Source organism: Cebus imitator, unplaced genomic scaffold (assembly GCF_001604975.1).
Source record: "Cebus imitator isolate Cc_AM_T3 unplaced genomic scaffold, Cebus_imitator-1.0 Scaffold158, whole genome shotgun sequence".
Lineage (NCBI taxonomy): Eukaryota > Metazoa > Chordata > Mammalia > Primates > Cebidae > Cebus > Cebus imitator.
The window spans coordinates 1,711,213-1,737,458 of NW_016107473.1; the positions used below are offsets into that span (position 1 = coordinate 1,711,213).

The 26,246-nt window shown below is 35.7% G+C and overlaps 1 protein-coding gene across 1 annotated transcript in view; it reads left to right on the forward strand.

Annotated features, from left to right (window-relative positions):
- The window catches only part of GPC5 (glypican 5), a 1,400,898-nt gene extending 1,383,429 nt beyond the window's left edge, over positions 1-17,469 (forward strand). Inside the window, exon 8 of the mRNA XM_017543578.1 lies at positions 16,519-17,469. Coding sequence (XP_017399067.1) covers positions 16,519-16,673 — 155 coding nt within the window. The 3' untranslated portion in view covers positions 16,674-17,469. The remainder of the gene's footprint in view (positions 1-16,518) is intronic.
- The last annotated feature ends 8,777 nt before the right edge of the window (positions 17,470-26,246 follow it).

The following is a 26,246-nucleotide window of genomic DNA, read 5'->3' on the forward strand; positions in this document are numbered from 1 at the left end:
GGTAGAGATGTTAAAGAAGAAAGGTCTGTAAAGTAAGGATTAGTCAAAAGCTGTCACGTGCAGTTTTCCCTTCCTCTATTCAGAACATACAGGTATCTGTCTCTCCCATACATCAGTACTCTGTAGGAAGTATAAACTTGGAAAGGATCTCTGGACTGGAGAATTTTCGGCACAGTTGAGGGTAAAAGTATTATTGTGAAAGACAAAGTAAAGTATTAAATCTACCTACATACTTACTACTGTATTAGTCCGTTCTACCTCTGCCATAAAGAAATACCTGAGACTGCATAATGTTTAAATAAAAGAGTTTACATTGGTTCATGGTTCTGTAGGCTATACAGTAAGCATGGAGGCATCTAGCCCAGGGGAGGCCTCAGGATACTTATAGTCATAGGAGAAGGCAAAAGGGAAGCAGGTATGCCTTACATGTCCAGAGCAGCAAGAGAAAGAGAATAGGGAGATGCCACACACTTTTAAATAACCAGATCTCAGGAGAATTCACTCACTATCATGACACAGTACCAAGGGGAAAATCTGCTCCTGTAATCCAGCCGTCTCCCACCAGGTCTCACCTCCAGCACTGAAAATTACAATTTGACCTGAGATCTGGATGGGGACACAGATCCAAACCGTATTGCCTACCTACCTGTGATGAATGTTGACATCTACACTCTGGTCTCAGCCTATTTCTCCCATTTGGCCCCCAGAATTATTGTAACTAGGGAGTTACTCTCAGGCAAGACATTGGAAGAGTCTTACTTCAGTATCTGCCTAGTTTAAGAGGAAAAAAACACAACTCAAAGAGGCATGAGACACCTATAGTGTTTCTGCATCTTCTCCCTTTATGTACATGGTAGAACTACACATTTGTTATAATTTATATTTTTATGTTTTATCTCGAATTTGGTCTTAAAGTCTCTTTCTCTCTTAAGAATGGCCATAAGCCAAGATTAGCCACTCTGTAAGAGAACCTTGACCATGAGGGAAGATAGGCTCTGAGATACAATGAGGAAGTGAAAAATGCATGAAACAGAATAAATGTATTCCTCACCAGTCCCACAGAGATTAGGAGTGCCAAGAGGGGGACAACAGTAAATCCAGAGGCATCAGGGTACTCAACCTGTTTCAAGAGTGAAAGAGAACGACGAATTGTTGGGTGAAGTCTTTTTTAAGAACTATGAGCTCTTATCCGTTAGGCTTTTCCTTGGTGCTTGCGGATTGGCTTGTTTGAAGAAAATACTCCTGAAGTGGGGAATGTATTTACATGACTCTGGTTTGATCATTACGTTGTAGCATGGTTAGCATCTGTGGGCATGTTGGAGTTTGGGGTTAGTGAGATGAGGAATAAGCAAGCTACACAGCAAATAAGCAAAAGGGGAGAAGAGGTTTTAAGTAGGTCAAAGGTGATGGGGTTTGGGGTTTCAAATCACTAACGTCAAGCCTATATATTGATAACTGCAACAACAACAACAACAACTATAATAAACAAATTGATGACAAAATTCCTGCACCTTGAGTTTAGGAAACATCCTGCAACTCACTTTAACAATGAACTAGTAAGCAGAAGGGACACATGCACCTTCCAGATGGAAGCTTCTTTTATTTTTTATTTTTTAGAGATGGGATCTTACTCTGTTGCCCAGGCTGGAATGCAGTCATGCTATCATAGTGCATTGCAGCCTTTAGCTCCGGGCCTCAAGCGATCCTCCCACCTTAGCCTCCCAAGGCTCTGGGATTACGGGCATGAGCCACTGTGCCCATTCCCCAGATGGAAGCTCCTACTTGGTAATTTGTCTCTCCACACCTGTCCCCGACTGCTCTGGTAATCATTGAAGCATATGGAGGTGAGATACCAAGTGGTAATATACAGAGTTACTTGGACTAAAAGGGGCCATTGCTGCCACTATTTCGGGGGCATTTGTTTTTCCAGCCTGACCTACCCTGTCCTGGCTGACAAACATAGGTTCCCTAACAAGCACCTAAGTCAGACCACACTTGTCTAACAATTGCTGAGCTCCATTCACACATCAGAGTTTCAACCAGCTTTTCAGTCCCCACTCTTAAATAGTAGCATATAGCTATAATTAGGGTCACCACTTACGTTAAGGGTATAACATTAAAAAAAAAGTTAAATCTACAAGCAGAAAAAAAAAATCCAACTTTAAATAGAGACTCTACTGAGAGAAGAAAACTTTTCAAAAATATAATCCCCCTTATTTGAGATTTTAGTTTCTGTGGTTTCATTTACCTGTGGCCAACCCCAGTCTGAAGATAGATAAGTATACTACAATGAGGTATTTTGAGAGAGAGGGAGTCTACATTCCTGTGACTTTTATTACTATATGGTGATAATTGTTCTAGTTTTGATGACTTATTGTGGTTAATCTCTTACTGTGCCTAATTTATAATTTAAACCATCTCATAGATATGTGTATCTAGGAAAATATATAGGATATACAGGGTTTGCTAAAATATATAGGATATACAGAGTTTGAGTTGAGTCTCTTGTAAATTCAGGAAATTAGTACCCTACCAAATAAATAGCTTGCAATTTTTTTTTCTATTCTGCAGGTTTTATATCCACTCTATTATTTCTTTTGTGCTACAGAAGCCTTGTAGTTTAAAAATGTTACATTTTGTCTATTTTTGTTTTTGTTGCCTGTGCTTTTGAGAAGCATAGGCATGTGCTTAATGACGAATTCTTCACTGAGACGAATGCCCAAATAAGTTTCCTTAGATTTTCTTCTAGTATTTCTGTGGTTTCAGGTCTAACATTTAAATCTTTAAAAGAAATGATGAAAGATTATATTTTGCTTCTATTTTAAATGGTTCTTACTTCACACAAAAAAAGAATGTTTCTTATTCTACTTGTTCCAAAAACAACTGTTAGCAAACTGTAGACATCATCACTACAGTTAATGACTACCTTATATAGCACCAGGCTTCTTTGTTCATTGATTTCTTCTTGACTTCTGTTGGATGTCATTAATACTCTTTTCCTCAGTGGATTAGGAATATATACCTTCCATATTATTTATTTAAGTGTTTAGCTTTGAATTTTTAACATTCAATAAAATACATATATGTGTGGATAAAAACCTAAAGTTAACTAAAATTTTATACTTCTTCCTAAATAATACAAACATGTTAGAATACTTTAACAATTATTTCCAAGCGTTGTAATCACATAATGATTTGAACTCCTCATTATAATCATTGCCTATTTTTCAATCAAAATTAATAGACAGTTACTTAGATGCTTGTCAATTACCTTGATCACTACTACAATTTTCATACCACTCTTTCATTCTGGATTAAGTTTCTTGCATTTCTGACTGTGAGCTTTAATAATTATTTTAGAATGGAAAAAAAAGTGAAGGTCCAAATAAACACAATCAGAAATGACAAAAGTGACATTATAACTGATCCCACAGACTACAAAAGATCCTCAAAGACTATTATGAACATCTTTGTCCCACAAACTAGAAAATCTTGAGGAAATGGAGAAGTTCCTGGAAACACACCACCTCCAAAAACTGAAATCCTGAACAGACCAGTAACAAGTTCCAAAACTAAATCAGTAATAATTTAAAAAAAAAAAAAAACCATATGAACCTAAAAAAAACCCTGCACCTGATGGATTCACAGCTGAATTCTACTAGATGTACAAAAAGGAGCTGGTACCAATCCCACTGAAAGTACTACAAAAAATCAAGGGAGAAGGACTCCTCCCTAACTCATGCTATGAAGCCAATATTATCCTGATACCAAAACCTAGCAAAAACACAACAGAGTAAGAAAATTGCAGGCCAGTATCCCTGATGAACATAGATATAAAAATCCTCAGCAAAATAATAAACTGGATCCATCAGTACAAAAAAAGTTAACTCATTACATTCAGATGGGTTTTATTTCTGGGATGCAAGATTGGGTCAATATACAAATGTAAATATGATTCACCACGTAAACAGAATTTTAATAAAAACACATAGTTATCTCAATAGACACAGAAAAAACTTTTGATAAAATCGAAAATCCTTCATGATAAAAACAGAGTAAGCACTGAAGGAACAAAACTCAAAAGAAGAGCTGTCTATGACAAATCCACAGCTAACATCTCATTGAATGGACAAAAGCTAGAAGTGTTTTCCTTAAGAAGTGACACAAAACGTTCACCCTCTGCACTTCTATTCAATATGATATTGAAAGTCCTACCCAGAGGAAACAGGAAAGAGAAATAAATAAAAGGTATCCAAATAGGAAATGAGGAAGTCAAATTATCTCTCTTTGCTGACAATACAATTCTATGCCTAAAAAATTCTAAAAACTGCCAAAAGTCTCCTAAACCTGAAAGCAACTTCTGTAAAGCTTTAGGATACAAAATCAAGTACAAAAATTAGTATTATTACTATATACCAATAACATTCAAGCTGAGAGCCAAATCAATAGCATAATCCCATTTGCAATAGCCTTTAAAAATAAAATGAAATACCTAGGAACACATCTAACCAAGGAGGTGAAAGAACTCTGTAACTCCTAGAAAACACTTATGAAAGAAATTGCAGCTGACACAAAGGGGAAAACATTCCACACTCATGGATTAGAAGAATCAATATTGTTAAAGTGGTCATACTGCCCACAGCAATCTACAGATTCAGTGCTATTCCAATCAAATGACCAATGTCATTTTTCACAGAATTAGGGAAAAAAATCAAAATTCATATGGAATGACAACAAAAGCCTGAATAGCCAAAGCAATCCTAAGCAAAAAGAACAAAGCTGGAGTCATTACATTACCCAACCTCAAACTATATAAGGCTATAGTAACAAAAACAGCATGGTACTGGTACAAAAACATAGACGAATGGAACAGAATAGAGAATGCAAAAATAAAGCAGCACACCTAGAACCAACTGATCTTTGACAAAATTGACAAAAATAAGCAATAGGGAGTGGACTCTATATTCAATAAATGGTTCTGGGAAAACTGGCTAACCGTATACAGAAGAATGAAACTGAACTCCTACATGTTGCCATATACAAAAATGAACTCAAAATGGATTGAAGACCTAAATGTGGCCAGGCGCGGTGGCCATGACTGTAATCCCAGCACTTTGGGAAGCTGAGGCAGGTGGATCAAAAGGTCAGGAGATCAAGACCACACTGGCTAACATGGTGAAACCCTGTCTCTACTAAAAATAGCGGAAAAATTGCTGGGCATGGTGGCACATGTCTGTAGTCTCAGCCACTTGGGAGGCTGAGGTAGCAGAGTTGCTTGAACCTGGGAGGCAGAGGTTGCAGTGAGCCAAGACCGTGCCACTTCACTCTAGCCTGGGTGACAGAGTGAGACTCTGTCTCAAAAAAAAAAAGAGAGAGAGAGAGAGAGAGAGAGAGAGACCTAAATGTAAATGTAAGACCTCAAACTATAAAAATCCCAGAAGAAAACATAGGAAATATACATTTCTGGGAGAAATGTAAATTAGTTCACCTATTGTGCAAAGCAGTTGAGAAATTTCTCAAGGAATAAAAACAGAACTACATTCCACCTAGCAATCCCATTACTAGTACACACCCAAAAGAAAGAAACTGGTCTACCAAAAAGGCACACTCACTCATATGTTCATCACAGCACTATTCACAATAGCAAAGACCTGGAACGAACCCTAGGTGCCCATCAGTGGTGGACTGGATAAATAAAATGTGGTACACAAACACTGGGATGGTTTGGCTGTGTCCCCACCCAAATCTCATCTTGAATTGTAGTTCCCATAATTCCCACGTATCATGGGATGGACCTGGTTGCAGGTAATTGAATCGTGGGAGCAGGTCTTGTCTATGCTGTTCTCATGACAGTGAACAAGTCTCATGAGATCTGATGGTTTTATAAAGGGCAGTTCCCTGCACACTCTCTCTTGCCTGCCATCATTCCTTTGCTCTTCCTTCATCCTCCACCATGACTGTCAGGACTCCCTAGCAACATGGAAGTGTGAGTCAGTTAAAACTCTTTCCTTCATAAATTACCCAGCCTTAAGTATGTCTTTATTACCAGCATGAGAACAGACTAATACAGACACCATGGAATACCATGCAGCTATTAAAAAAAAAAAAATGACAGTATGTCCTTTGCAGCAACATGGATGCAGTTGGAGATCATTATCCTATGCAAATAGATGCAGAAACAGAAAGCCAAATATCACATGTGAAAGTTAAATCTTGTGTATACACAGGTATAAAGACAGGAACAATAGACAATGGAGACTCCAAAAAGAGGGGAGACAGGAGGGCAAGGGCTGAATAAGTGCCTATTGGATACAATGTTCACTGTCTGGGTGATGAGATCAACAGCAGTCCAAGCCTCAACATCACACAATATACCCTTGCAGTGAACCTGCACATGTACCCCATGAATCTAAAATAAAAATGAAAATTAAAAACAAAACAATAATTGGTCAGGGAGTGATTAGAAACACTCATTCTTTCTTGAAAGTACTGTTATTTTTTCTACATAATTTAACTCTGTATAGAATTCTATATAGATATTTATCTTCTTTTGTGTTTAGAATAAATTATTCCGGCCAGGTTCCTGACTCACACCTATAATCAGAACACTTTGGGAAACCAGTGCAGGAGTATCACTTGAAGCCAGGAGTTCAAGACCAGCCTGGACAGCAAAGCAAAACCCCCATCTCTACAAAAAGTAAAAAATATATATATATAGGCATGGTGGCATGTGCCTGTAGTCCCAGCTTCTTGAGTGGCTGAGGCAAGAGGATTGCTTGAGCCCAGGAGTTCTAGGCTGCAGTGAGCTATGATGGTATCACTGTACTCCAGCATAGGCAACAGAACAAGACCCTATCTCTAAAAATAATAATAATAGAACAAATTATTCTGCTTATTTTAGCCTCTATTGTTTCTTTAAAATTAATCTAATGCTTTCTTCTGTTAAAGGCCACCTGCTCTTTTTTTTTTTTTTTTTTTTTTTTTTTAAAAAAAATTTTTTTTTTTGTCTTTGGTACTGTCGAATATCACTATCATGTGTCTAGACATAGATATGCATTTTTAAATTATTTTAATTTTAATAGCACTTTAAGTTCATATTATCACTAACCTAAACAAGATAACATATTTTCTATTTTTTTCAGCCTTGTACTTTTTAAAAGTAATTTTCTGAATCATTAGTAATAATTATTCCAGACCACTTGTAAATTCTTATCACTGAGAACTAATATATAACTGAATACTGTGGTATATTTAATAGATATACTTTTAATACTTAGTTTTAATTATCAATTATGCAAGAAGTCTTTTAAATTTATTTGAATATTAGTTCTAGAAGACATTTTACAAATAACATCACATCAGTATTGCTATAAAATGGCTTAAAATAATATGTTCTTTCAAAATCAGATGTGTCTGCTCTATCACTAAAGTCTTCAAAAATCAATAAAACATTAGGGAAAGGAACTGAGTGACCATTATTAGATGAAATATAGCATCAGGAACTGTCAAAAGATCTAAACAATATTCCCTTCATGTATAAGCTTCTATGCAGAAAACAACCGATTTATTATTCATTCTTAGAAAGCCACCAATAATTTATTTGATGCAGTGACAAATAAATGTTAATTTTTCTTGATATTACTCAGAGCGATAATTTCACAACAAATCATACTATTTTATCTTAAGTTTTGGTTTACAGTCAGAATCTCTCATTACTTTATTTCATTCATTGTTTCACTTATTAACAATTTGGGTAACTCCATTATTTTTACATAAGTTGTCAAAAAAGGAGGGCTACTATTGCTATAAAACATTAAGACCAACAAGAGGAACTATATCTCAAAATTCTGTTTCATAAGGAATGGAAAAGGCTTTCATGAGGACAGTTCCATTGTCCTTCAGTTATGAGTGTTGATGAGGCTAAAGGGCTACCAGGAACCTTTAGCCATAGTCTTTAGCCATACAGTCACTCTTCTTTGGTTCTTGGGTTATAGGGCAGCCCTCATAAGTTTTGGAAAATAACTCATCATTTTAAAAGGTATATTCTCTACTCAAGTGACCCAACATACTGGATGCATCTACCAATCATATATTCTGGGAGATATGATTTGATTGAACTAGCTCATAATACTTTCTTTAAAAAATGGCAAATAGATATGCTTAGCCATCTCAGATTTGTTAGAATCCTTCATGTCCAGCCAAAATACATGTGGCTAATGTTAGCATAAATGACAAGAATTAACCTAGTAACTACTGATCAAAGTTAACAGTTTTAGATTTAACATAAGATTCATAGCAATTTTATTCAGAAAATATTTGTCAGGTCAGTTTCCTCATAATGAATCTTTTCCTTGATACTTACCACTTTTCTTATGAAATCAAGCGAGAAGACAAGATTAGAGAAAAAAGAATGAAAAGGAATGAACAAAGCCTCCAAGAAATATAGGACTATGTGAAAAAACCAAATCTACATCTGATTGGTGTACCTGAAAGTGACTGGAAGGGGAAGACCAAGTTGGAAAACACTCTTCAGGATATTATTCAGGAGAACTTCCCCAATCTAGCAAGACAAGCCAATATTCAAATTTGGGAAATACAGAGAACACCACAAGAGGCTCCTTGAGAGGAGCAACCCCAAGACACATAATAATCAGGTTCATCAAGGTTGAAATGAAGGGAAAAAAGTTAAGGGCAGTCAGAGAGAAAGGTTGGGTTGCCCGCAAAGGGAAGCCCATCAGACTAACAGTGGATCTTGCTGACAAAACTCTACAAGCCAGAAGAGAGTGGGTCTAATATTCAACATTCTTTAAGAAAAGAATTTTCAACCCAGAATTTCATATACAGCCAAACTAAGCTTCATAAGCGAAGCAGAAATAAAATACTTTACAGACTAGCACATGCTAAGTGATGTATATTTCCAAATTGCTAAGAAGGTAAGTTTCAAATATTCTCTCCACAAGAAAAACGCTAAGGATGTGAGGTGATGAGTATGTTAGCCAGCTTGATTTTATCATTATTCCTGGTATACATGTCAAAATATCACATGATACCCCAACGACATATATATATATAATTTGTTAAGTAACAAAGGACATCATGATAAAATTTCAGAACACAATGTAAGAGACACTATATAAACTTGAGTCTTCTCACCTATAAACTTGCTACATCTCTCCATTTATTTAGATCTTCTTTTAAGATCATAGATAAGATCAAAGGGCTCCTGAAGGAAGCACCAAACATGGAAAGGGACAACCAGTACCAGCCACTGCAAAAACATACTAGTTGTAAAGACCATCGACACTATGAGGAAACTGCACCAACTAACAGGCAAAATAACCAGCTACCATCACGACAGAATCAAATTCTTATATAACAATATTAACCTTAAATGTAAATAGACTAAATGCCCCAATTAAAAGTCACACACTGGCAAATTGAATGAAGAGTCAAGAACCATCTATGTGCTGAATTCAGGAGACATATCTCACATGCGAAGACACATATAGGCTCAAAATAAAGGGATGGAGGAAGATTTACCAAACAAATGAAAAGTGAAAAAAAGCAGGGGTTGCAATCCTACTCTCTGATAAAACAGACTTTAAACCAACAAAGATCAAAAGACACAAAGATGGACATTACATAATGGTAAAGAGATCAATGCCACAAGAAGAGCTACCTGTTCTAAATATATATGTACCCAATACAAGAGCACCCAGATACATAAAGCAAGTTCTTAGAGATCTACAAAGAGACTTAGACTCCTGCACAATAATAGTGGGAGATTTTAACACCCCACTGTCAATATTAGACAAATCCACAGGACAGAAAATTAACAGGGATATTCAGGACTTGAACTCAGCTCTGGACCAAGCAGACCTAATAGACATCTGCAGAACTCTCCACCCCAAATCAACAGAATATATATTCTTTTCAGAATCACATCACATTCATTCTAAAATTGACCACATAATTGGATGTAAAACACTCCACAGCAAATGCAAAATAACTGAAATCATAACAGTCTCTCAGACCACAGTGCAATCAAATTAGAACTCAGGATTTAGAAACTTACTCAAAATCACACAAGTACATGGAAACTGAACCACTTGCTCCCGAATGATGACTATTGGGTAAATAACGAAATGAAGGCAGAAATTAAGTTCTTTAAAACCAATGAGAACAGAGACATAATGTACCACAATCTCTGGGACACATTTAAATCAGTGTCTAGAGGGAAATTTATAGCACTAAATGTCCACAGGAGAAAGCAGAAAAGATCTAAAATCGACACTCTAACATCACAGTTAAAACAACCAGAGAAGCAAGAGTAAACAAATTCAAAAGCTAGCAGTAGACAAGAAATAACTAAGATCAGAGCAGAAATGAAAGAGAGACATGAAAAACATTTCCAAAAATCAACGAATCCAGGAGCTGGTTTTTTGAAAAGATCAACAAAATAGACCACTAGCCAGATTAATAAAGAAGAAAAGAAAGAAGAATCAAATAGACGCAATAATAAATGATAAAGGAGATATCACCACTGATCCCATAGAAATACAAACTACCATCAGAGAATACTATAAACACCTCTATGCAAATAAACTAGAAAATCTAGAAAAAAATGGGTAAATTCTTGGACACATACACCCTCCCAAGTCTAAACCAGGAAGAAGTCAAATCCCTGAATAAACCAATAACAAGTTCTGAAATTGAGGAATTAATAGCCTACCAACCAAAAAACATCCAGGACCAGACGAACTCACAGCTGAATTCTACCAGAGGTACAAAGAGGAGCTGGTACCATTCATTCTGAAACTATTCCAAAGAAAAGAAAAGGAGGGACACCTCACTAACTCATTTTATGAGGCCAGCATCATCCTGATACCAAAACTTGGAAGAGACACAACAAAAAAAGAAAATTTCAGGCCAATAACCCTGATGAACATCGATGCGAAAATCCTCAATAAAATACTGGCAAACCGAATCCAGCAGCACAGCAAAAAGCTTATTCACCATGATCAAATTGGCTTCATCACTGGAATGCAAGCCTCGTTCTACATACATAAATAAATAAAGGTAATCCATCACATAAACAGAACCAATGACTAAAACCACATGATTATATCAACAGGTGCAGCAAAGGCCTTCAACAAAATTCAACACTCCTTCATGCTGAAAACTCTTCATAAGGTAGGTATTGTTGGAAGCTATCTCAAAATAATAAGAGCTATTTATGACAAACCCACAGCCAATATACTGAATGGGCAAAAACTGGAAGCATTCCCATTGAAAATTGACACAAGACAAGGATTCCGTCTCTCACCACTCCGATTCAACATGGTGTTGAAAGTTCTGGCCAGGGCAATCAGGCATGAGAAATAAAGCGTGTTCAAATAGGAAAAGAGGAAGTCAAATTGTCTCTGTAGATGACATGATTGTATATTTAGAAAAATCTAAATTCACACTGAATTTGAATACTTTATTTTATACTCCAAGTTGCTGCAATTTAATATTTGTTTTTATATTAAAAGAAACTAAGTTAGAGAAACATATTTATATTGTTTTGTTATTTTTGCCCTGGATTAAATTTATCTACTTATTCATTCACCTAATTATTGCTCAGTGCTTGCTAGGTCAATACAGAAATTCATGAGAGAGTCTCTATGCCCAAGGAAACACAGCAATAGAGTATTAGAGTTGAAAGAATATTAAAGACCATGAAAGTATATATAGATGTATTTTATTAAAATTTATTTATATTAAATGCTATCAAAACATATTTTTCTGTATTAATATTTACTCCTTAAAGAGTTTTTAAATAAATGAATGAAGCTTAATTTTCTTAACCCAGTTCCCTATCAATTGACACTTAATTTGCTTAGAATTTTCATTAACAATGCATAGATTAACATTTTATGAATAAATATATGCACATGTTCATTATTCCCACAGAATTGCTTCATAAAAGTGGAATTATTTGGTCTAAGCAAAGGAACATTGTAAACACTTTTAATATATTTTAGCAAATTCCCTAATGAAGGGCTGTACCCTTGCCCAACTGGTTACTCTCTCTTCTCTGTAGTCCTTTTAACACCTGGACCATAGATGGCCTATGCCTTACTGTGTATAAGATAGTATTTCTTTACTGTTCAGTGAAGAAGACTTTTTTACCCTTTTGTTTATAATTGTAAATATCCACTTCTGTTCTTTCACCATTTTTTCTATGGGAGAATTTGTAGTTTTCATATGGATCGTAAGAACTATTTTAATGTTCAAGACATGATCTCTTTGCTGCAATCTATAATGCAAAATTTTATCCACTTTTCTTTGTGTATCTTTAATTTTGTTGTGGTGTTTTTTGTTGTACCCAAGGTTCTTTTTTGGTTTGTTGTCAAAACTATTAATTTTCTCTTTATAGATCCTGACTTAAAATCTGTAGGCTTTACCCACCTATATATACATAAAAATAGAAGAGACCTGTGTATTTTATTTACTTCCTCATTATTTATCCTTAAGTCTTGGTCCCACAGACATTTACTTTAGACAATGCAATGGGATAAAATTCTAGCTTATTTTTCAAATATTAATCTAATGATTTAGCCAGCAAGATATTTTGATTAACTCTCCTCTCTCACTGAAAATGCGGTCATTTGAAAGTTCCAAGAAATGCAGGTCATAGCGAAAGTCAACCAGCTAGACCATGGCAAAGCCAGAATTTGACCTCAAGTTCAATGATTTGAATGTGTAGTGGCAAGCCGTATGGCCCTGGAAACAATGAGGACCACATCTGAATGGGGCACAACTGGAATTCTGCCACAGCTATGTTGCCTTGAGTAAATTAGTTCCTCAGCACCTGTTCCTAATATTTAGAATAAGGGGAAGTAATTCTTTCAAACTTCCTAATCTTTAGAATAAGGAGAAAGAATTATACCAACCTTATCCTGTTCTTGTGTGAATGAGTCATTATTCAATTTATCCATTCAACAATATTCATTAAAAGTGTTCAATGTAATCAATATTTTTTTGAGGTGCCATGATTATAGCTACCTTAAAAACAGGTATTTTCTAGAAATAAATTATTTTGACTTCATGATTAACTTAGTGTTGAATTCAAATAATGATCTCTAGGATCTAGAGTCCTGCTCCCAGCATTCCATCTGCCCTATACAGATGGTGGAAAAGACACCTGGTAGATTTTTTATTTTAAGACTCGTCTAAGTGTGGAGGAGAAGCCTATAAGTGTGCACTGTATATTCACTCTCCAACACAATACCTGACACAGAACTGGCAGTGAATTATTGATTTTATAAATGAATGAGGAAATTAACAATGTATACATTCTTGTCTATGCAATTTTCTTTACTAAAAATAGAGATAAATTGTTTTTAAACATACTTGTCTTTCCTTAGTTAAGAGAATTTTTAAAATATGTAGATACAGGAAATAGAGATAGAGGAAAATGCCCACACTCTCCTGCCACTCTATAAATGACATAAAGAAGGTGCTGTTCTCTCAGATTCATCAGGCCATTCTGATTCATCATCATTAACTTGCCCGCATGGATTCTACCTCTGAATACTTCCAGTTACTTGATTAATACCCAAAAGCGGCACCTACTCAGCCATCCCAGATGAAAGGAAGGAGAGAAAACACTCCTAATGCACTTTGTAGGTAATGTAATTGATCTTCTGTGTTCTCAACTTAAGTATTGCTTTGTTGGTGCCAGCAGTGTGTCTAGAATCAAGGCAGTGGGTGATCAAAGCCCAGACTGGGTCTAGACTTCTGGATTTGATCCTGGCTCCACTACTTGTGATCATTTAAATTCCCAGTGCCTCAGTTTCCTCATCTACAAAAGCAGGTAATAACAGCAGTGCCTAATTTATGGGACTGTTGTGAAAATTAAATGACTTAATATTCATGAAGTACTTGGAACTGTACCTGACACCAGGGCAAGTGCTCTGTAGATATTATCAAATAAATTAATACACTTCACCACGTCCTTAGAAGAGCACTCCCTGACCAAGTTACATCCTTTTACCATATTTCATAGCACAAATCACCAGGCCTGTACCTGTGTTTTAATATTATCTTCATTTTTTAATAACACAACTTCCTTTCCCTAACAGACCATAAAACACCAAGGGCAAAAATATGAATTTATTGATACCTTTGGGTGTTGCTATTATGCATATAAAAGATTATTCAAACATTATTTTTCTTTAATGTATGAGTGCAATAAATCTCCAAACTAATTTTTTCTTTTACAGGTCTTTATAAGCTTTGGTATAATTTACAAGCTTGGTTAATTAAATTTCTTTATGAAAATAATCATTGCATCAAATAATCATGGATATAGACTTTTTGGCATGCTAATGTCCTTTCTACAGATGGCAAGGTTGTGATATGATCCATAACTATAGCCATGACAGCCAGAAGATCTTGAATTCTTTCATATATTTATTTCTCAAAGGCCTTATTCCTTAGAACTGTGACATTTATTAGTAACACCTCAATGTAAGATGTGAAAATGACATCTGATTGAAGGCCGAAAAGCTCTCCTGCCATTGTCTGACTTGCAGGCACAAGATTTAACATCTTTCTACTTACATATTTTCACCCATGATGGCATCCGTTAAAACTAAACCAGTGTCTGGCTCATGAATGAATGAAATATAGGCTCAGAATGGCAAAAGAAAACCTTATTCATGGATCCAGTCCAAACACAAATTCACAATGCTTAAAAATGAAAAGTAAATGCTTTAAAGCTCAAATTTATGTAATTATCTTAGGAAAAAAAGGATTTTTTAATTGCCTAGAGTCCTCATAGCTTCTTGTTAAGCTTAACAAGAGGTATAAAGCCATGATGAAAATATTCACACTCCACTCTAGTCCCTATTTGGAAAAAAAAAAAGGAATCGCTGGTTTATTCATCTTGCCTAATGACACTGAAGGGCAAAACAGGCACCCAAACAATGAATAATAATGTAAGAGCTCAGGCTGTAAAATCAATATGTCAGATCAGCAGAGCTTTGCTTCGTTTTAATGCTCTCATCTCTGAATGCAGCAGAGCTTATCTTCTGAATTATATATATATATATATATATATATATATATATTCACCTAATTACATAAATATTGACTTTTCCTTATATGAAGCTTATTTTTTCAATCTCTCTGTAATTACAATGTCAATATTTGTGGCTGTAGTGACAATGAATTTAAATCTGTTAATTGTGACTGATAGTGGCATGCCGTGAGATAATTCAGTCACTTAGAACACTGATGGCACTAGATAATAAGTGATGAATCAGTAATTCCCTAAGTATATCGTACTAAGGTAAACATCTTTAAAAAGCAATTATTTCAACCCAGTTAATTTAGGGGTTGGTCTTTTCCTCAACTTGTCAGGTTTCATAATGTACAGAAATAATAACCAGGATGTGACTGGTTCTTAGTTTATGACTCTGCCTGACTTTTTTCTTAATGTAACACTTTTTCCTAACTTCATTCTCCAGTCCACCCCATTAACAACTTCTTTGATCTACTGATAGACATCTACACCTCCATCCTCACAGCCGTTGTGTGTATGAAATATATAATTTAACATTAGTTGCTATTATTCTTTGCTATTTGCTATTTCCATAAAGATCCTATTCCTGATCTCACTTACATGTGGAATCTAAAATAGTTGAAGTCATAAAAGGGGAAAGCAGAAGGGTGATTGCCATGGGATGGGTGTGGGGAAGAAAGGGAGATGACAGGCAAAGGGTAACAAAGTTTCAGTTAGACAGGAGGAAGAAGTGTTTTAGACCTTTGCACAGTATGGTAACTATCATTAATAATTCACTGTATATTTCCAAATTGCTAAGAAGGTAAGTTTCAAACATTCTCTCCACAAGAAAAATGCTAAGGGTGTGAGGTGATGGATATGTTAGCCAGCTTGATTTTATCATTCTTCCTGGTATACATGTCAAAATATCACATGATACCCCAATAATATATATAAAATTTGTTAAGTAAAAATAAAATTTTAAAAAGATCTTATGTCTACTTTATTCTAATATAAAATATGAGCTGTGGAAATTCTACTTTTAAAAAATATTTTATTCAATTATATCCCCTCACCTGATTTTATTTTCGTGGGAAAAGTTTTCAGTTACTAAAGTTGATACATCTCTGAAACAAGAACTGATGCCGTGCCTCAGGATATGTTAATTAATTAAATGTCTTTACTTTCTTACCAGTGGCAGAGAAATGTTCCAGAAGTTTTCAGAAGCTAGGAATCTTTTCGCTTTGCTCTTATAACATTTCTGAGAATTTCCACACAAGAGCCTGAGCTCTCCAATTTAAGTAGAACAGGAATACCTGTGTCACATTTATCATTTAGAGTTAGGTGAACACAGAAAATGCTACGCCAAAACACAGCTGTCCACACTGTGAGTTTGGGAGCTGTTCTAGACATATTATGGTGAAGTGGTCATGCATCATCCTGTGTTTTCTTATTTGTCTCTACAGGGATGCCAGATATGAACTTCAGTGATGTAAAGCAAATCCATCACACAGACAGTGGCAGTACCTTAGACACCACAGGAGCAGGATGTGCAGCGGCGACTGAATCTATGACATTCACTCTGATAGGTGTGGTGATGCTACTTCCTGGGATCTGGTAACTGAACACTTCCGTCCTGACATACCTTACTCAAGTCTCGATTTCTTCTCTCTCTTCATATTCTCTGGAATAAGAGAACCTTTTTCAACGTAACAATTATATTTATGAAAAGATATGTCACACTAACTTCTCAGAAGCCAAGCTGAAATATTCATAAAGTCCCTAAAACTCAATGTTTAAACAATACACTTTAAAACTATGTCTTTTTTAATCTAACTGAAACCTTCTTAACTTCTAATATAACGAATCTGAAGATATGAAGGGCACAGAGTGACTTGGAATAAGAAGAATTTAGAGTATCTGTAATTTTATTAATTCCAAGCCCCTTCCTTTCTAAATCAAAAATGTTTCCATTTGAAAGTGTATTTGCCAGACAATGAAAACAGTATGCAGTATTTCTTAAAGTACTGAAACTAGAATATCATGAAATAAATAAAAACACACAATGGCAAGTAGTATGCATGCATATTCAACAGACTCTTCCATTTTTGCAAGCTGTAGAAGGAAATGTCTGAAAGTTTGTAAGTAAGTTATTGAGTGGATTATTGAGAAGCATTTCACATAATTTCACTAAAGAAACTTGGTAATTTTGATCCACTGTAACTTAGCCACTAACAGACCTTAAAGCTGAGTATTTTAGTAGCAGCTGATTTGTATTCCATTATATTCAAAATGCATCTTTGGTATTGTGGCCCTGTTCCCGCCTCCCTCTTTACCTCATAGATTTGTCTATGTTGGGAAGCATACGCTTGCTCTAGGAATATCCCCAATAAAGCTGTTAATTATTTGGTGGAAAATTTTGAAGAATATTCATCATTTTCTTCTAACAAAAATGATATTTTCACCCATTTTCAAAATATTATGTAATACTTCTTTTTAAAGCCGGATGTGGAACAATTGGCTACCTATGCATTTCTAAGGTTCCTATGAATATCTACAGACATACAGAAAATCTGATATGCAATGCTTTAGATCTTTTTCTATTTGCTCATTAATGGATCTGCTAACCAACAGTCCCTGATTTCCCAGCTGTGATAAGTTGCCTCAATAGACACTAATAGGATATGTCTATGGCTGTGCTTGAGGAAAAGAGAAGTCAGTTTTTATTAATAAGTATCACATCCAGTCAATGGAGAGAAAGTATAATTCATACAAAGTCATAGACTATAAAAGGGAGTTGCTGACCTCAAATAAAAAGCAAAAGGATTTGAAATGACTCCTGACAAAGAGGCAAGCAAGACGCAGCCAACTGCTGACATTAATGTGGTAAAATCCGTTTCTGCCAACCAGGAAACTACACACGATCAAACTTTGTTCTCCGTTAAGTTCTCAATTAACAAAACGATCTAAGGATGGTCAGTTTAAATCCCAATATTTTTAAGCTGCCCAATCAGATTTTACTGTCTGTTCAAATAGGCCTCACAACCGGAGGTGTTCTACTCATCAGTTCTGGATGCCATTTTCCTCAGCTTCCATCCCACACCTAATATTCCCTGATCCATTCAGTTAATAACTCATTTGCACTCACCTGGACACAATCCACAAATTGCAAACTTAATCCTATTTTGAAAAACTTTTACTTCAACCTCAGCTCTTCATTTAAATCAGTCCTGGGAAAAGTAATACTAAGACACTCATTTGCTGCCCTCCAGCCCAAGTCATGACTGGCTTGCTATGGCAACATTTCAGACCCAACTTCAGAGGAACTTAATTCAAAAGACAAACAAACTGAAGACCATGCTTTAGCAGTCTTAAGAGATACATGGATAAAATTACTTGATAGGAGATCATTTTATATACGGCAAGAAATGGATAAAAGCAGAGTGGTAAACTCAGTAGAAGAAATGAATTGATTATTATTTTTATAACTAAGTTTCACATGCTCAGATGGGTGCTGTTTATCTGCAGGTGGGTGCTTTGGGGACTATATATGCAATGATGGGGCTACTAGAGCTTACAATACAGAGTAGTTTTCAGAATTTAAGAGCCTGAGGCAAAATTGTTAATATTCTCAATGAGCATAGTTGTCCATTAATACTTCCCATTCTCAATATTTCATATCTACATCATTTCTTATGAATTACAAATCTCTTTCAAATGAGATACAGTATCTCATTGAACTTGCTTCACCCCTCAAAGATAGGCTTGATTTTCAGTCAAATAAAAACAATAATGCTGATTTTTTTTATATGGCTCCTAATTTGCTCCTGGAGAGTTTTCCATGAATAAGGTCTATGAAAGTTTTGAACACTGATAAAAATGTTAGATATGTGTCTACTTTCCGAGATAATTTAATAGATTATGTTGGACTCAATGTATATATTTTAAAATATCATGCATATCTTTATAGTCACATTTTATGCTGGAGTACTTTTAAACAGCCATTTTCTTGAATCCCAGTTATTTTTATGTAAGTTTAAGTAATTAAAATCCTTAGTCTGGTATTTTGCATCTATTGAGGAGCATAGGCTTAGAAGTAGAGCTAACAGTTACTTGGACTTTCTTTGTATAGACACCATGGTAAATGCTTTTATGCACAATGTCATTTAATCTCCACAATAACATTGTCACTTCCATTTTACCAATGAGAAAACTGAGCTTATAAATTTTAGGGAATTTGACAGATGTTATACAACTAATCATAACACAGATAGATGGTGAGTACAACGCCTTTAAATAAACTGTATACCTTCCTGGTTCTAAGATATAGTTTTGGAACAACAGTAAGGAACTACGGGTTAGCACAAAAATCATTCAGAGGCTACTTAAGTCTCCCAACTAGGATTTAACAAACAAATACAATTGATTATAGAGTTATAATTGTCTAATTATCACACTGTACATTAGTGTAGACATAAAAAGAAGAGAAGTGTAAACATGGACTTTTTTTTACTACCATTCATTACCCTCCCATATATTCAAATTCGCTCTAAACACATCAGCCCTGAAAATAAATCAGCTACTAAGAATGAGAAAGAAAACACAACTGTTATAACTCTAATGGAATCTTGAAGTTTCATTTCCTGTGCAACAAAAGGGATAAAACAGTTCTGTGGCCATAGGATGGCCAAAGGGTGGCATTAAAAAGAATGGAAGGGAGGAGAGGAAGGAGGAAGGAGGGAAGGAATCAAGAAAGGAAGGAAAGAATGAAGGAAAGCAGGAAAGGGGCATGGCAGAATATTATTTTTAAAATCTTAGATTTGTCTCATCCTCTTTTTATTCAGGAATATCTTATCAACGAAATAATGTCTGCATGGTCATCTTCTCACTAAAGGATAGAGGTTAATAAACTCTTTCCTCTCAACACTTATGAAGTGCTCAATAATGATGCTTTGAAAAGGACTCAATTCATGTATTGCTAATTGTTTGCTATCATATAAAATGTTGTTTCTATCATCAGAATCCTTCAAGTACAATAAAAATGATTTTTCTTGAGTGAATATATTGAGTGTAGACATCTGTTATTCTGAATGATAATTTTATTGAGCAGGCTATATCCCAATTTTATTTGGGTTGCAAACGTTCATGTCATTCACATACAATTATATGGATTACGAAAATTCAGAAATAGTTTTTAATGTTAAGTGTTACTTTGAACATATCAAGTTTTTCTTTAAATGCAGATTGTTGTATATGTCATTTTTGATTAAAATACAGACAAAACATTTCTCAAGTCAAAAGTCTGCTTTCTAAAGTCTGCCTTTACTAAAATTACAGAGCAACTGAATTACTGTTATAATTATTTTATGGATAGAGATCTAATCAAATATAATTCTTAAGCTATCCTATCTGCCTCCTTGCACAGAGAAAACTGAATAAGTTCACCATAATATAATGTATATTTCCATAGTAGCAAAAATAATAACTTACTTGGAAGAGAGTAGGGATTAATGTATGTTCATAGTTACATTTGGAAACATCTGATTTAAGAGACTTTCGCCTTCCTGCACTTGTCAGTTGTCATATTGGAATCAACTTCACGAAAACGTGCGTGAGAAGATCACGAATCCAGAGTGAAAGAAAAGATACCAGAATTTGAAAGCCCAGAGAGTTAAAAACAGAATAGTGAATGTTTAAGGATCAAAACTGGTTGGAGACAGAAGGAGTGAGATTGACTGCAGTAAATTGGTAAGTAAATTCTAATTTTATGAGTTTTGATACCCAACTTTGAACACGTTAGATTAGAAGGAATGAAGGGTCTTAGAAAAAATGGAAGGGCTCTGTTTTTCTTGAGATTACTCAGCCAAGACCACTATCATGAAGAAGAAAAAAGAAGAAGAAGGAGGAGGAGGAGGAGGAGGAGGAGGAGGAAGAGGAGGAGGAAGAGGAAGGGGAGGAGGAGGAGGGGGAGGAGGAGGAAGATGAGAAGGGGGAGGAGGGGAAGGAGGGAAAAGAAGGCAGGGAGGAGAAAGGGGAAGGGAGGAGGGGGAGGGAAGGGGAGGAGGGAGGAAGGGGAGGGGGAGGGGTGGGGAGGAGGAGGAGGGGAAGGAGGAGGGGGAAGGGGAGAAGAAGAAAAAGCCCAGTTGTAAGACAAATGCTGTCAACAGTATATCATGTTCAAGAAAGAGTGACTCCATAATTGTGATCAAATAGTTCCAGGATTCAATTTACAAAGTTGATGTGATTTGCTCACGCAGGGCACATTTTCACTCCTCTCCTTGATCCCCTGCCCATCCATATATATACTCATATACATTTTCTTGCTATTGTCTCTATTTCCTTTCTGTTTCTTATCTGTAAAAATTGAGATAAATGTATCTACCTCACGGTTACTTAGAGAACTAAATAATCTAACACCTATTAGGACCCTGTCGGCCCATGATGAGCTGTAATGATTCATATTTGTTCCCTTCCACACAGAGCCTTCTGTTAAAGTGCACATGTTCCCAGGATAGGACAACACCAGAGTATTTAGTTATGTATTCTGCCTATCAATAAGCTTTTGATAGGGGAAGAGACCTATGTTAGTCCATTTCACACTGCTGTAAAGAACTACCTGAGACTGGATAATTTATGAAGAAAAGAGGTTTAATTGACTCACGGTTCTGTAGGTTGCATAGATCGCATAGCTGGGAAGGCCTCAGGAAACTTACAATCGTGGCAGTAGACAAAAGGGAAGCAGGCACAATCTTCACATGGCAGCAGGAGAGAGAGAGTGAAGGGGAAAGGGCTACCCACTTTCAGACAACCTGATCTTGGGAGAACTCACTCACTATCATGAGAACAGCAAGGGGGAAGTCCAGCCCTATGAACCAATCATCACCTCCTACCAGGCCTCGTCCCAACACTGAGAATTACAATTCAACATGCGATTTCGGTGACGACATACAGCCAAACCATATCAAGAGCATAGAGACGATGGTTGGAGAGTAAGGTTTAGGACAGGGAAAGTGAAGAGATGCAATGGACTCTGGAACGCCCAAGGAAATCATCGCTGCCTACTTCATGTTTCATGTTTCACCTGGACTCATCCTGGCTATGAGGCTTATTCACTGAAAGTTTATTTTTTTTTCTGAAGTAATGGGAATAAGTGGTTTTTCTTTCTTTGAGTGTAAAAGGATGTTACCTCTGACCCAGTATTGAAATGTGAATTGGTCTCTACAATGACAAATTTAGAGACCTCCAAACTTTGCTTCGAGGTCTCCTTGACTGGCGTATTTTGACCTCTGTCTCTGTGTGATTATTGTGCTGTGGGGTAGAGCACAGCCTAAGCGGTGAGAAGAACAAATATCAGTAAACAACAGGCATGTTGCTTAGCATCTCCCCTAAGTTACCTGCAAATGGTTATTTCTGAGAGGCAAGGTCGCTTCATTAAGGTCACATTGCCCATAATTGACAAATAAAGCATTTTAAACCAAATCGGGCTTCCAAATCCTTTTTTTCCACTGCACCACTCAGTATCTCAGGGTTCAGAAAACTTCTGATAGGTCAGTTAGGTTAGGTTAGGCTACTTGCAGGTGTTACAGGCCATTTTTAAATGTTCCCTTGTTTCATTCACTTTCTGAAAACTCTTGTCTCCAAGATATTTTATTTTTTATTTGTCTTTCATCTCAAATTTAGCTCTAGTAACAAGGGTTAGGATCCTGAGGAGATTCCATATGCCACGTGCCCTAGTGTGGCCATCTGATGGGTTAGTTGGCTCGCTCACTGATTCATAAGCATCCAAAAATGCTGGAGAAAACAGAGCAAATGCAGTTTCAAAGGCTTTAGCAGTAATTTTCTGTATGACCTTCAGCAAGTCCTGCAGCTCTCTGAACTTTGGTTCTTCATTTGTAAAATAATGTAGCTGAGCCAGATAATCCCTAAATTTTCTTCTGTATTTTTAGAATTCTAGATTTCTAGGCTAAAACAGAAAACATTATTGATGCAGTAAGACAGAACGTTTGTTTATTTGATGTCACGTAATCTACCATTTCGTAATATATAAAAGGCACATCGAAAAGCAATGCCTAATATACAAATTTAGTTATAATTTCTGCATAGCTTTAAACCTCCAATTTCTTTTTCACATGTAGGTGTGTGGCTTTTCTGAATACGATCAATTGGAATCATCTTTCAATGATTAAAATGAAGAACTGTCAAAGCAAACAAGTGTTCCTGTTTTTAATGTATAAGACAATAGGAGCAAAAAAATCTATCATATGATTAAATATTTAGTCACTAACTATTTTTTGTTCTAGCTTGTCTTATAGGAGTTAAGATCTGGGGTCCTCACTAATTGAGCTGTGGTGTCTCATAATCTTCAAAAACAATGCATAGACCCACTCCTATGAAAGACAAAGATAAAAGGACATGGAAGTAAGAGGTGAAGTCACAAAACAGTTGACAATACTTTCTCTTCTCACAGATTTTCCCCAGGAGACCCTTTTAAATAGGTGTAAACAAATGTTGTTGCCTCTGATGATTTATTGCCGAACAAGCTGACAGAGCATAGGAGCATGTTATCTGGGCCTCTGTATTGCACGGCTCTTTGAGAAAATGAAGACAGACCAGAAGTGCAGCAGTGGAAGCAAATGCTCTATGTCATTCAGCAAGAAAGCAGATGGAAGCTTAGAATCATAGCTTATTTAAAAGGACAGCTTATAAATAGGGTGTGTTTATAATTTTAGTATTTCATTTTCCTCGTTTATAAAAAAATTAGAGAGAATCCCATGAGAATTTCATGACAGATGGTTAACTGCAATATATTTATATTGAAAAATTTCGCTTCTACTTTGGCTACACATCTAATATAGTGTGGGTGTGATTGAATGTAAATCCACAAACACATGTACACGTTTATCTGTATCTATCTATAATATAGATATATTCATGTTTATTGTTGCTATGATTATATTGATGCTTATATTTATATTGCATAAAATTTGCCTTTATGTCAGTTCTTCCAGGCTTATTTGAAATTTGAGAAGGGTGATGAAATAGATAACTCATCAAACTGCTTTCATTCTAATTTCAAACAGATAAGCTTTAAGCAAGCTTTTCCTGTACACAAGACAATGTCTATGACCACTGAAGCAATAAAAAGACATGCACAAAGGATGTATTTCAGAAATCCTCACTTATACAGGCTTAGGTACAAATTCTGTTTTTCTAAAATACTGTTGCTTCAGGGAACAATGCAATACAACACAAACAGTTCACTTATGAATCTTATTATGAAAAAATATAAAAGTGTAACATTTCACCACCCGCTTGCTTTTAGACTGTTAACTAATTAGAGTTAAGTTGACCAAGGAATAAATGACAATTAAAAGGAATTAAATATTCTCATCCTTTTCCTCAAGTCACCAATTTTTGTGCTCTTTTCCTTCAATGATTGTCAGCTTTCCGTGCCCCCAAAGTCTAAATCTTCTCTACCTCAACACCTGCGTAGGAGGCTATGAGTAACACAATAACTCAGGCTTGGAAATAAGAAGAGTTCTGGTTTTGAATACTAGCTATTTCATGAACTAGTTGTGTTAATTTGACTTCTCTGAAATAGTCATGAAATGAAGATGATTGTATACCCTCTGACAGGTTTGTTGGAAAGATTTAATTACTTCTTATGTCAATGTATGGTGATTAGCACATTGTGGTATTAAATAAATTATTGGTTGACATCTTATCAAAACTTGCTCTTAGGTAAAATCTTTCACACTAAGTTATAAACGACTGATGTCATGAAGAGTCATTTTATTTTAAACTATATGAAAATTAAAGATTATATATTTGTAGTATTCTGAAGAGAAGAAAAACTAAAATCCAGAAAGGATATATTAATTACCCAAACTAACACAAATAGTTTGAACTAGAAGACCAGTAACTAATTTTTTTTTAAGAAAACCTCTTTGTGCACTGCATTCAATACAAATGCTTTGAAGTATCAAAGCAACCGAAAGTGGCATGTTAGTATAGCCTAATATTCAAGAGTTATTGTCCCATAGCCACAAGGACTAAAGCAGTAGAAATGGGCAAATGTGCCAGTTTGAGAGACAAAGAATAGACTCTTGGAGATTCAATGAACTTAAACAAATTTACAAGAAAAAAAAAAAACTGCATTAAAAAGTGGGCAAAGGACATGAACAGACACTTGTCAAAAGACGACATTTATGTGGCCAAAAAACACATATTTTAAAAGCCTCAACATCACTGGTAATTAGAGAACTGTAAATCAAAAACCACAGTGAGATGCCATCTCACACCAGACAGAACAGCAATTATTAAAAAGTCAAAAAATAACAGATGCTGGAGAGGATATGGAGAAATAGGAACACTTTTTACACTGTTGGTAAGAGTGTAAATTAGTTCAACCATTGTGGAAGACAGTGTGGCAGTTTCTCAAAGATCTAGAACCAAAATACCATTTGACCCAGCAATCCCATTACTGGGTATATACTGAAGAAATATAAATTATTCTATTATAAAGACACATGCATGCATATGTTCATTGCAGCACTATTAACAATAGCAGACATGGAATCAACCCAAATACCCATCAAATGAAAGACTGGATAAAGAAAATGTGGAACATATACAGCATGGAATACTATGCAGCCATAAAAAGGAGTGAGATCATGTCCTTTGCAGGGGACATGGATGGAGCTAGAAGCCATTATCCTCACAAAATAACACATGTTCTTAATACTTAAGCAAACACCACATGTTCTCACTTGTAAATGAGAGCTGAACAAAAAGAACGCATGGACACAGGCTGTGGGACAACACACGCTGGGGCCTGTCGGGGGGAGAGGGAGGGAGAGCATCAGGATAAATAGCTAATGCACGTGGGGCTGAATACCTAAGTGATGGGTTGATAGGCCCAGCAAAACACCATGGCACACATTTACCTATATAACAAACCTGTACATCCTGAACGTGTATCCCAGAACTTAGAGTAAATTAAATTTAAAAAATAGAATAGACTCTTGACTTTAAAGGGAAAATGAGGCGACTGAGAGAGGTTGTAAAGTGTTAATATACCTCGATATTGATTCAAAAAGTAAAGAAATAATTTAATAGAGTTTCTAATATAATGGTTTGATACAAATGCTAATCTCTTTTCATATTCACAGTCTGATTCTTAATAGATTGACCA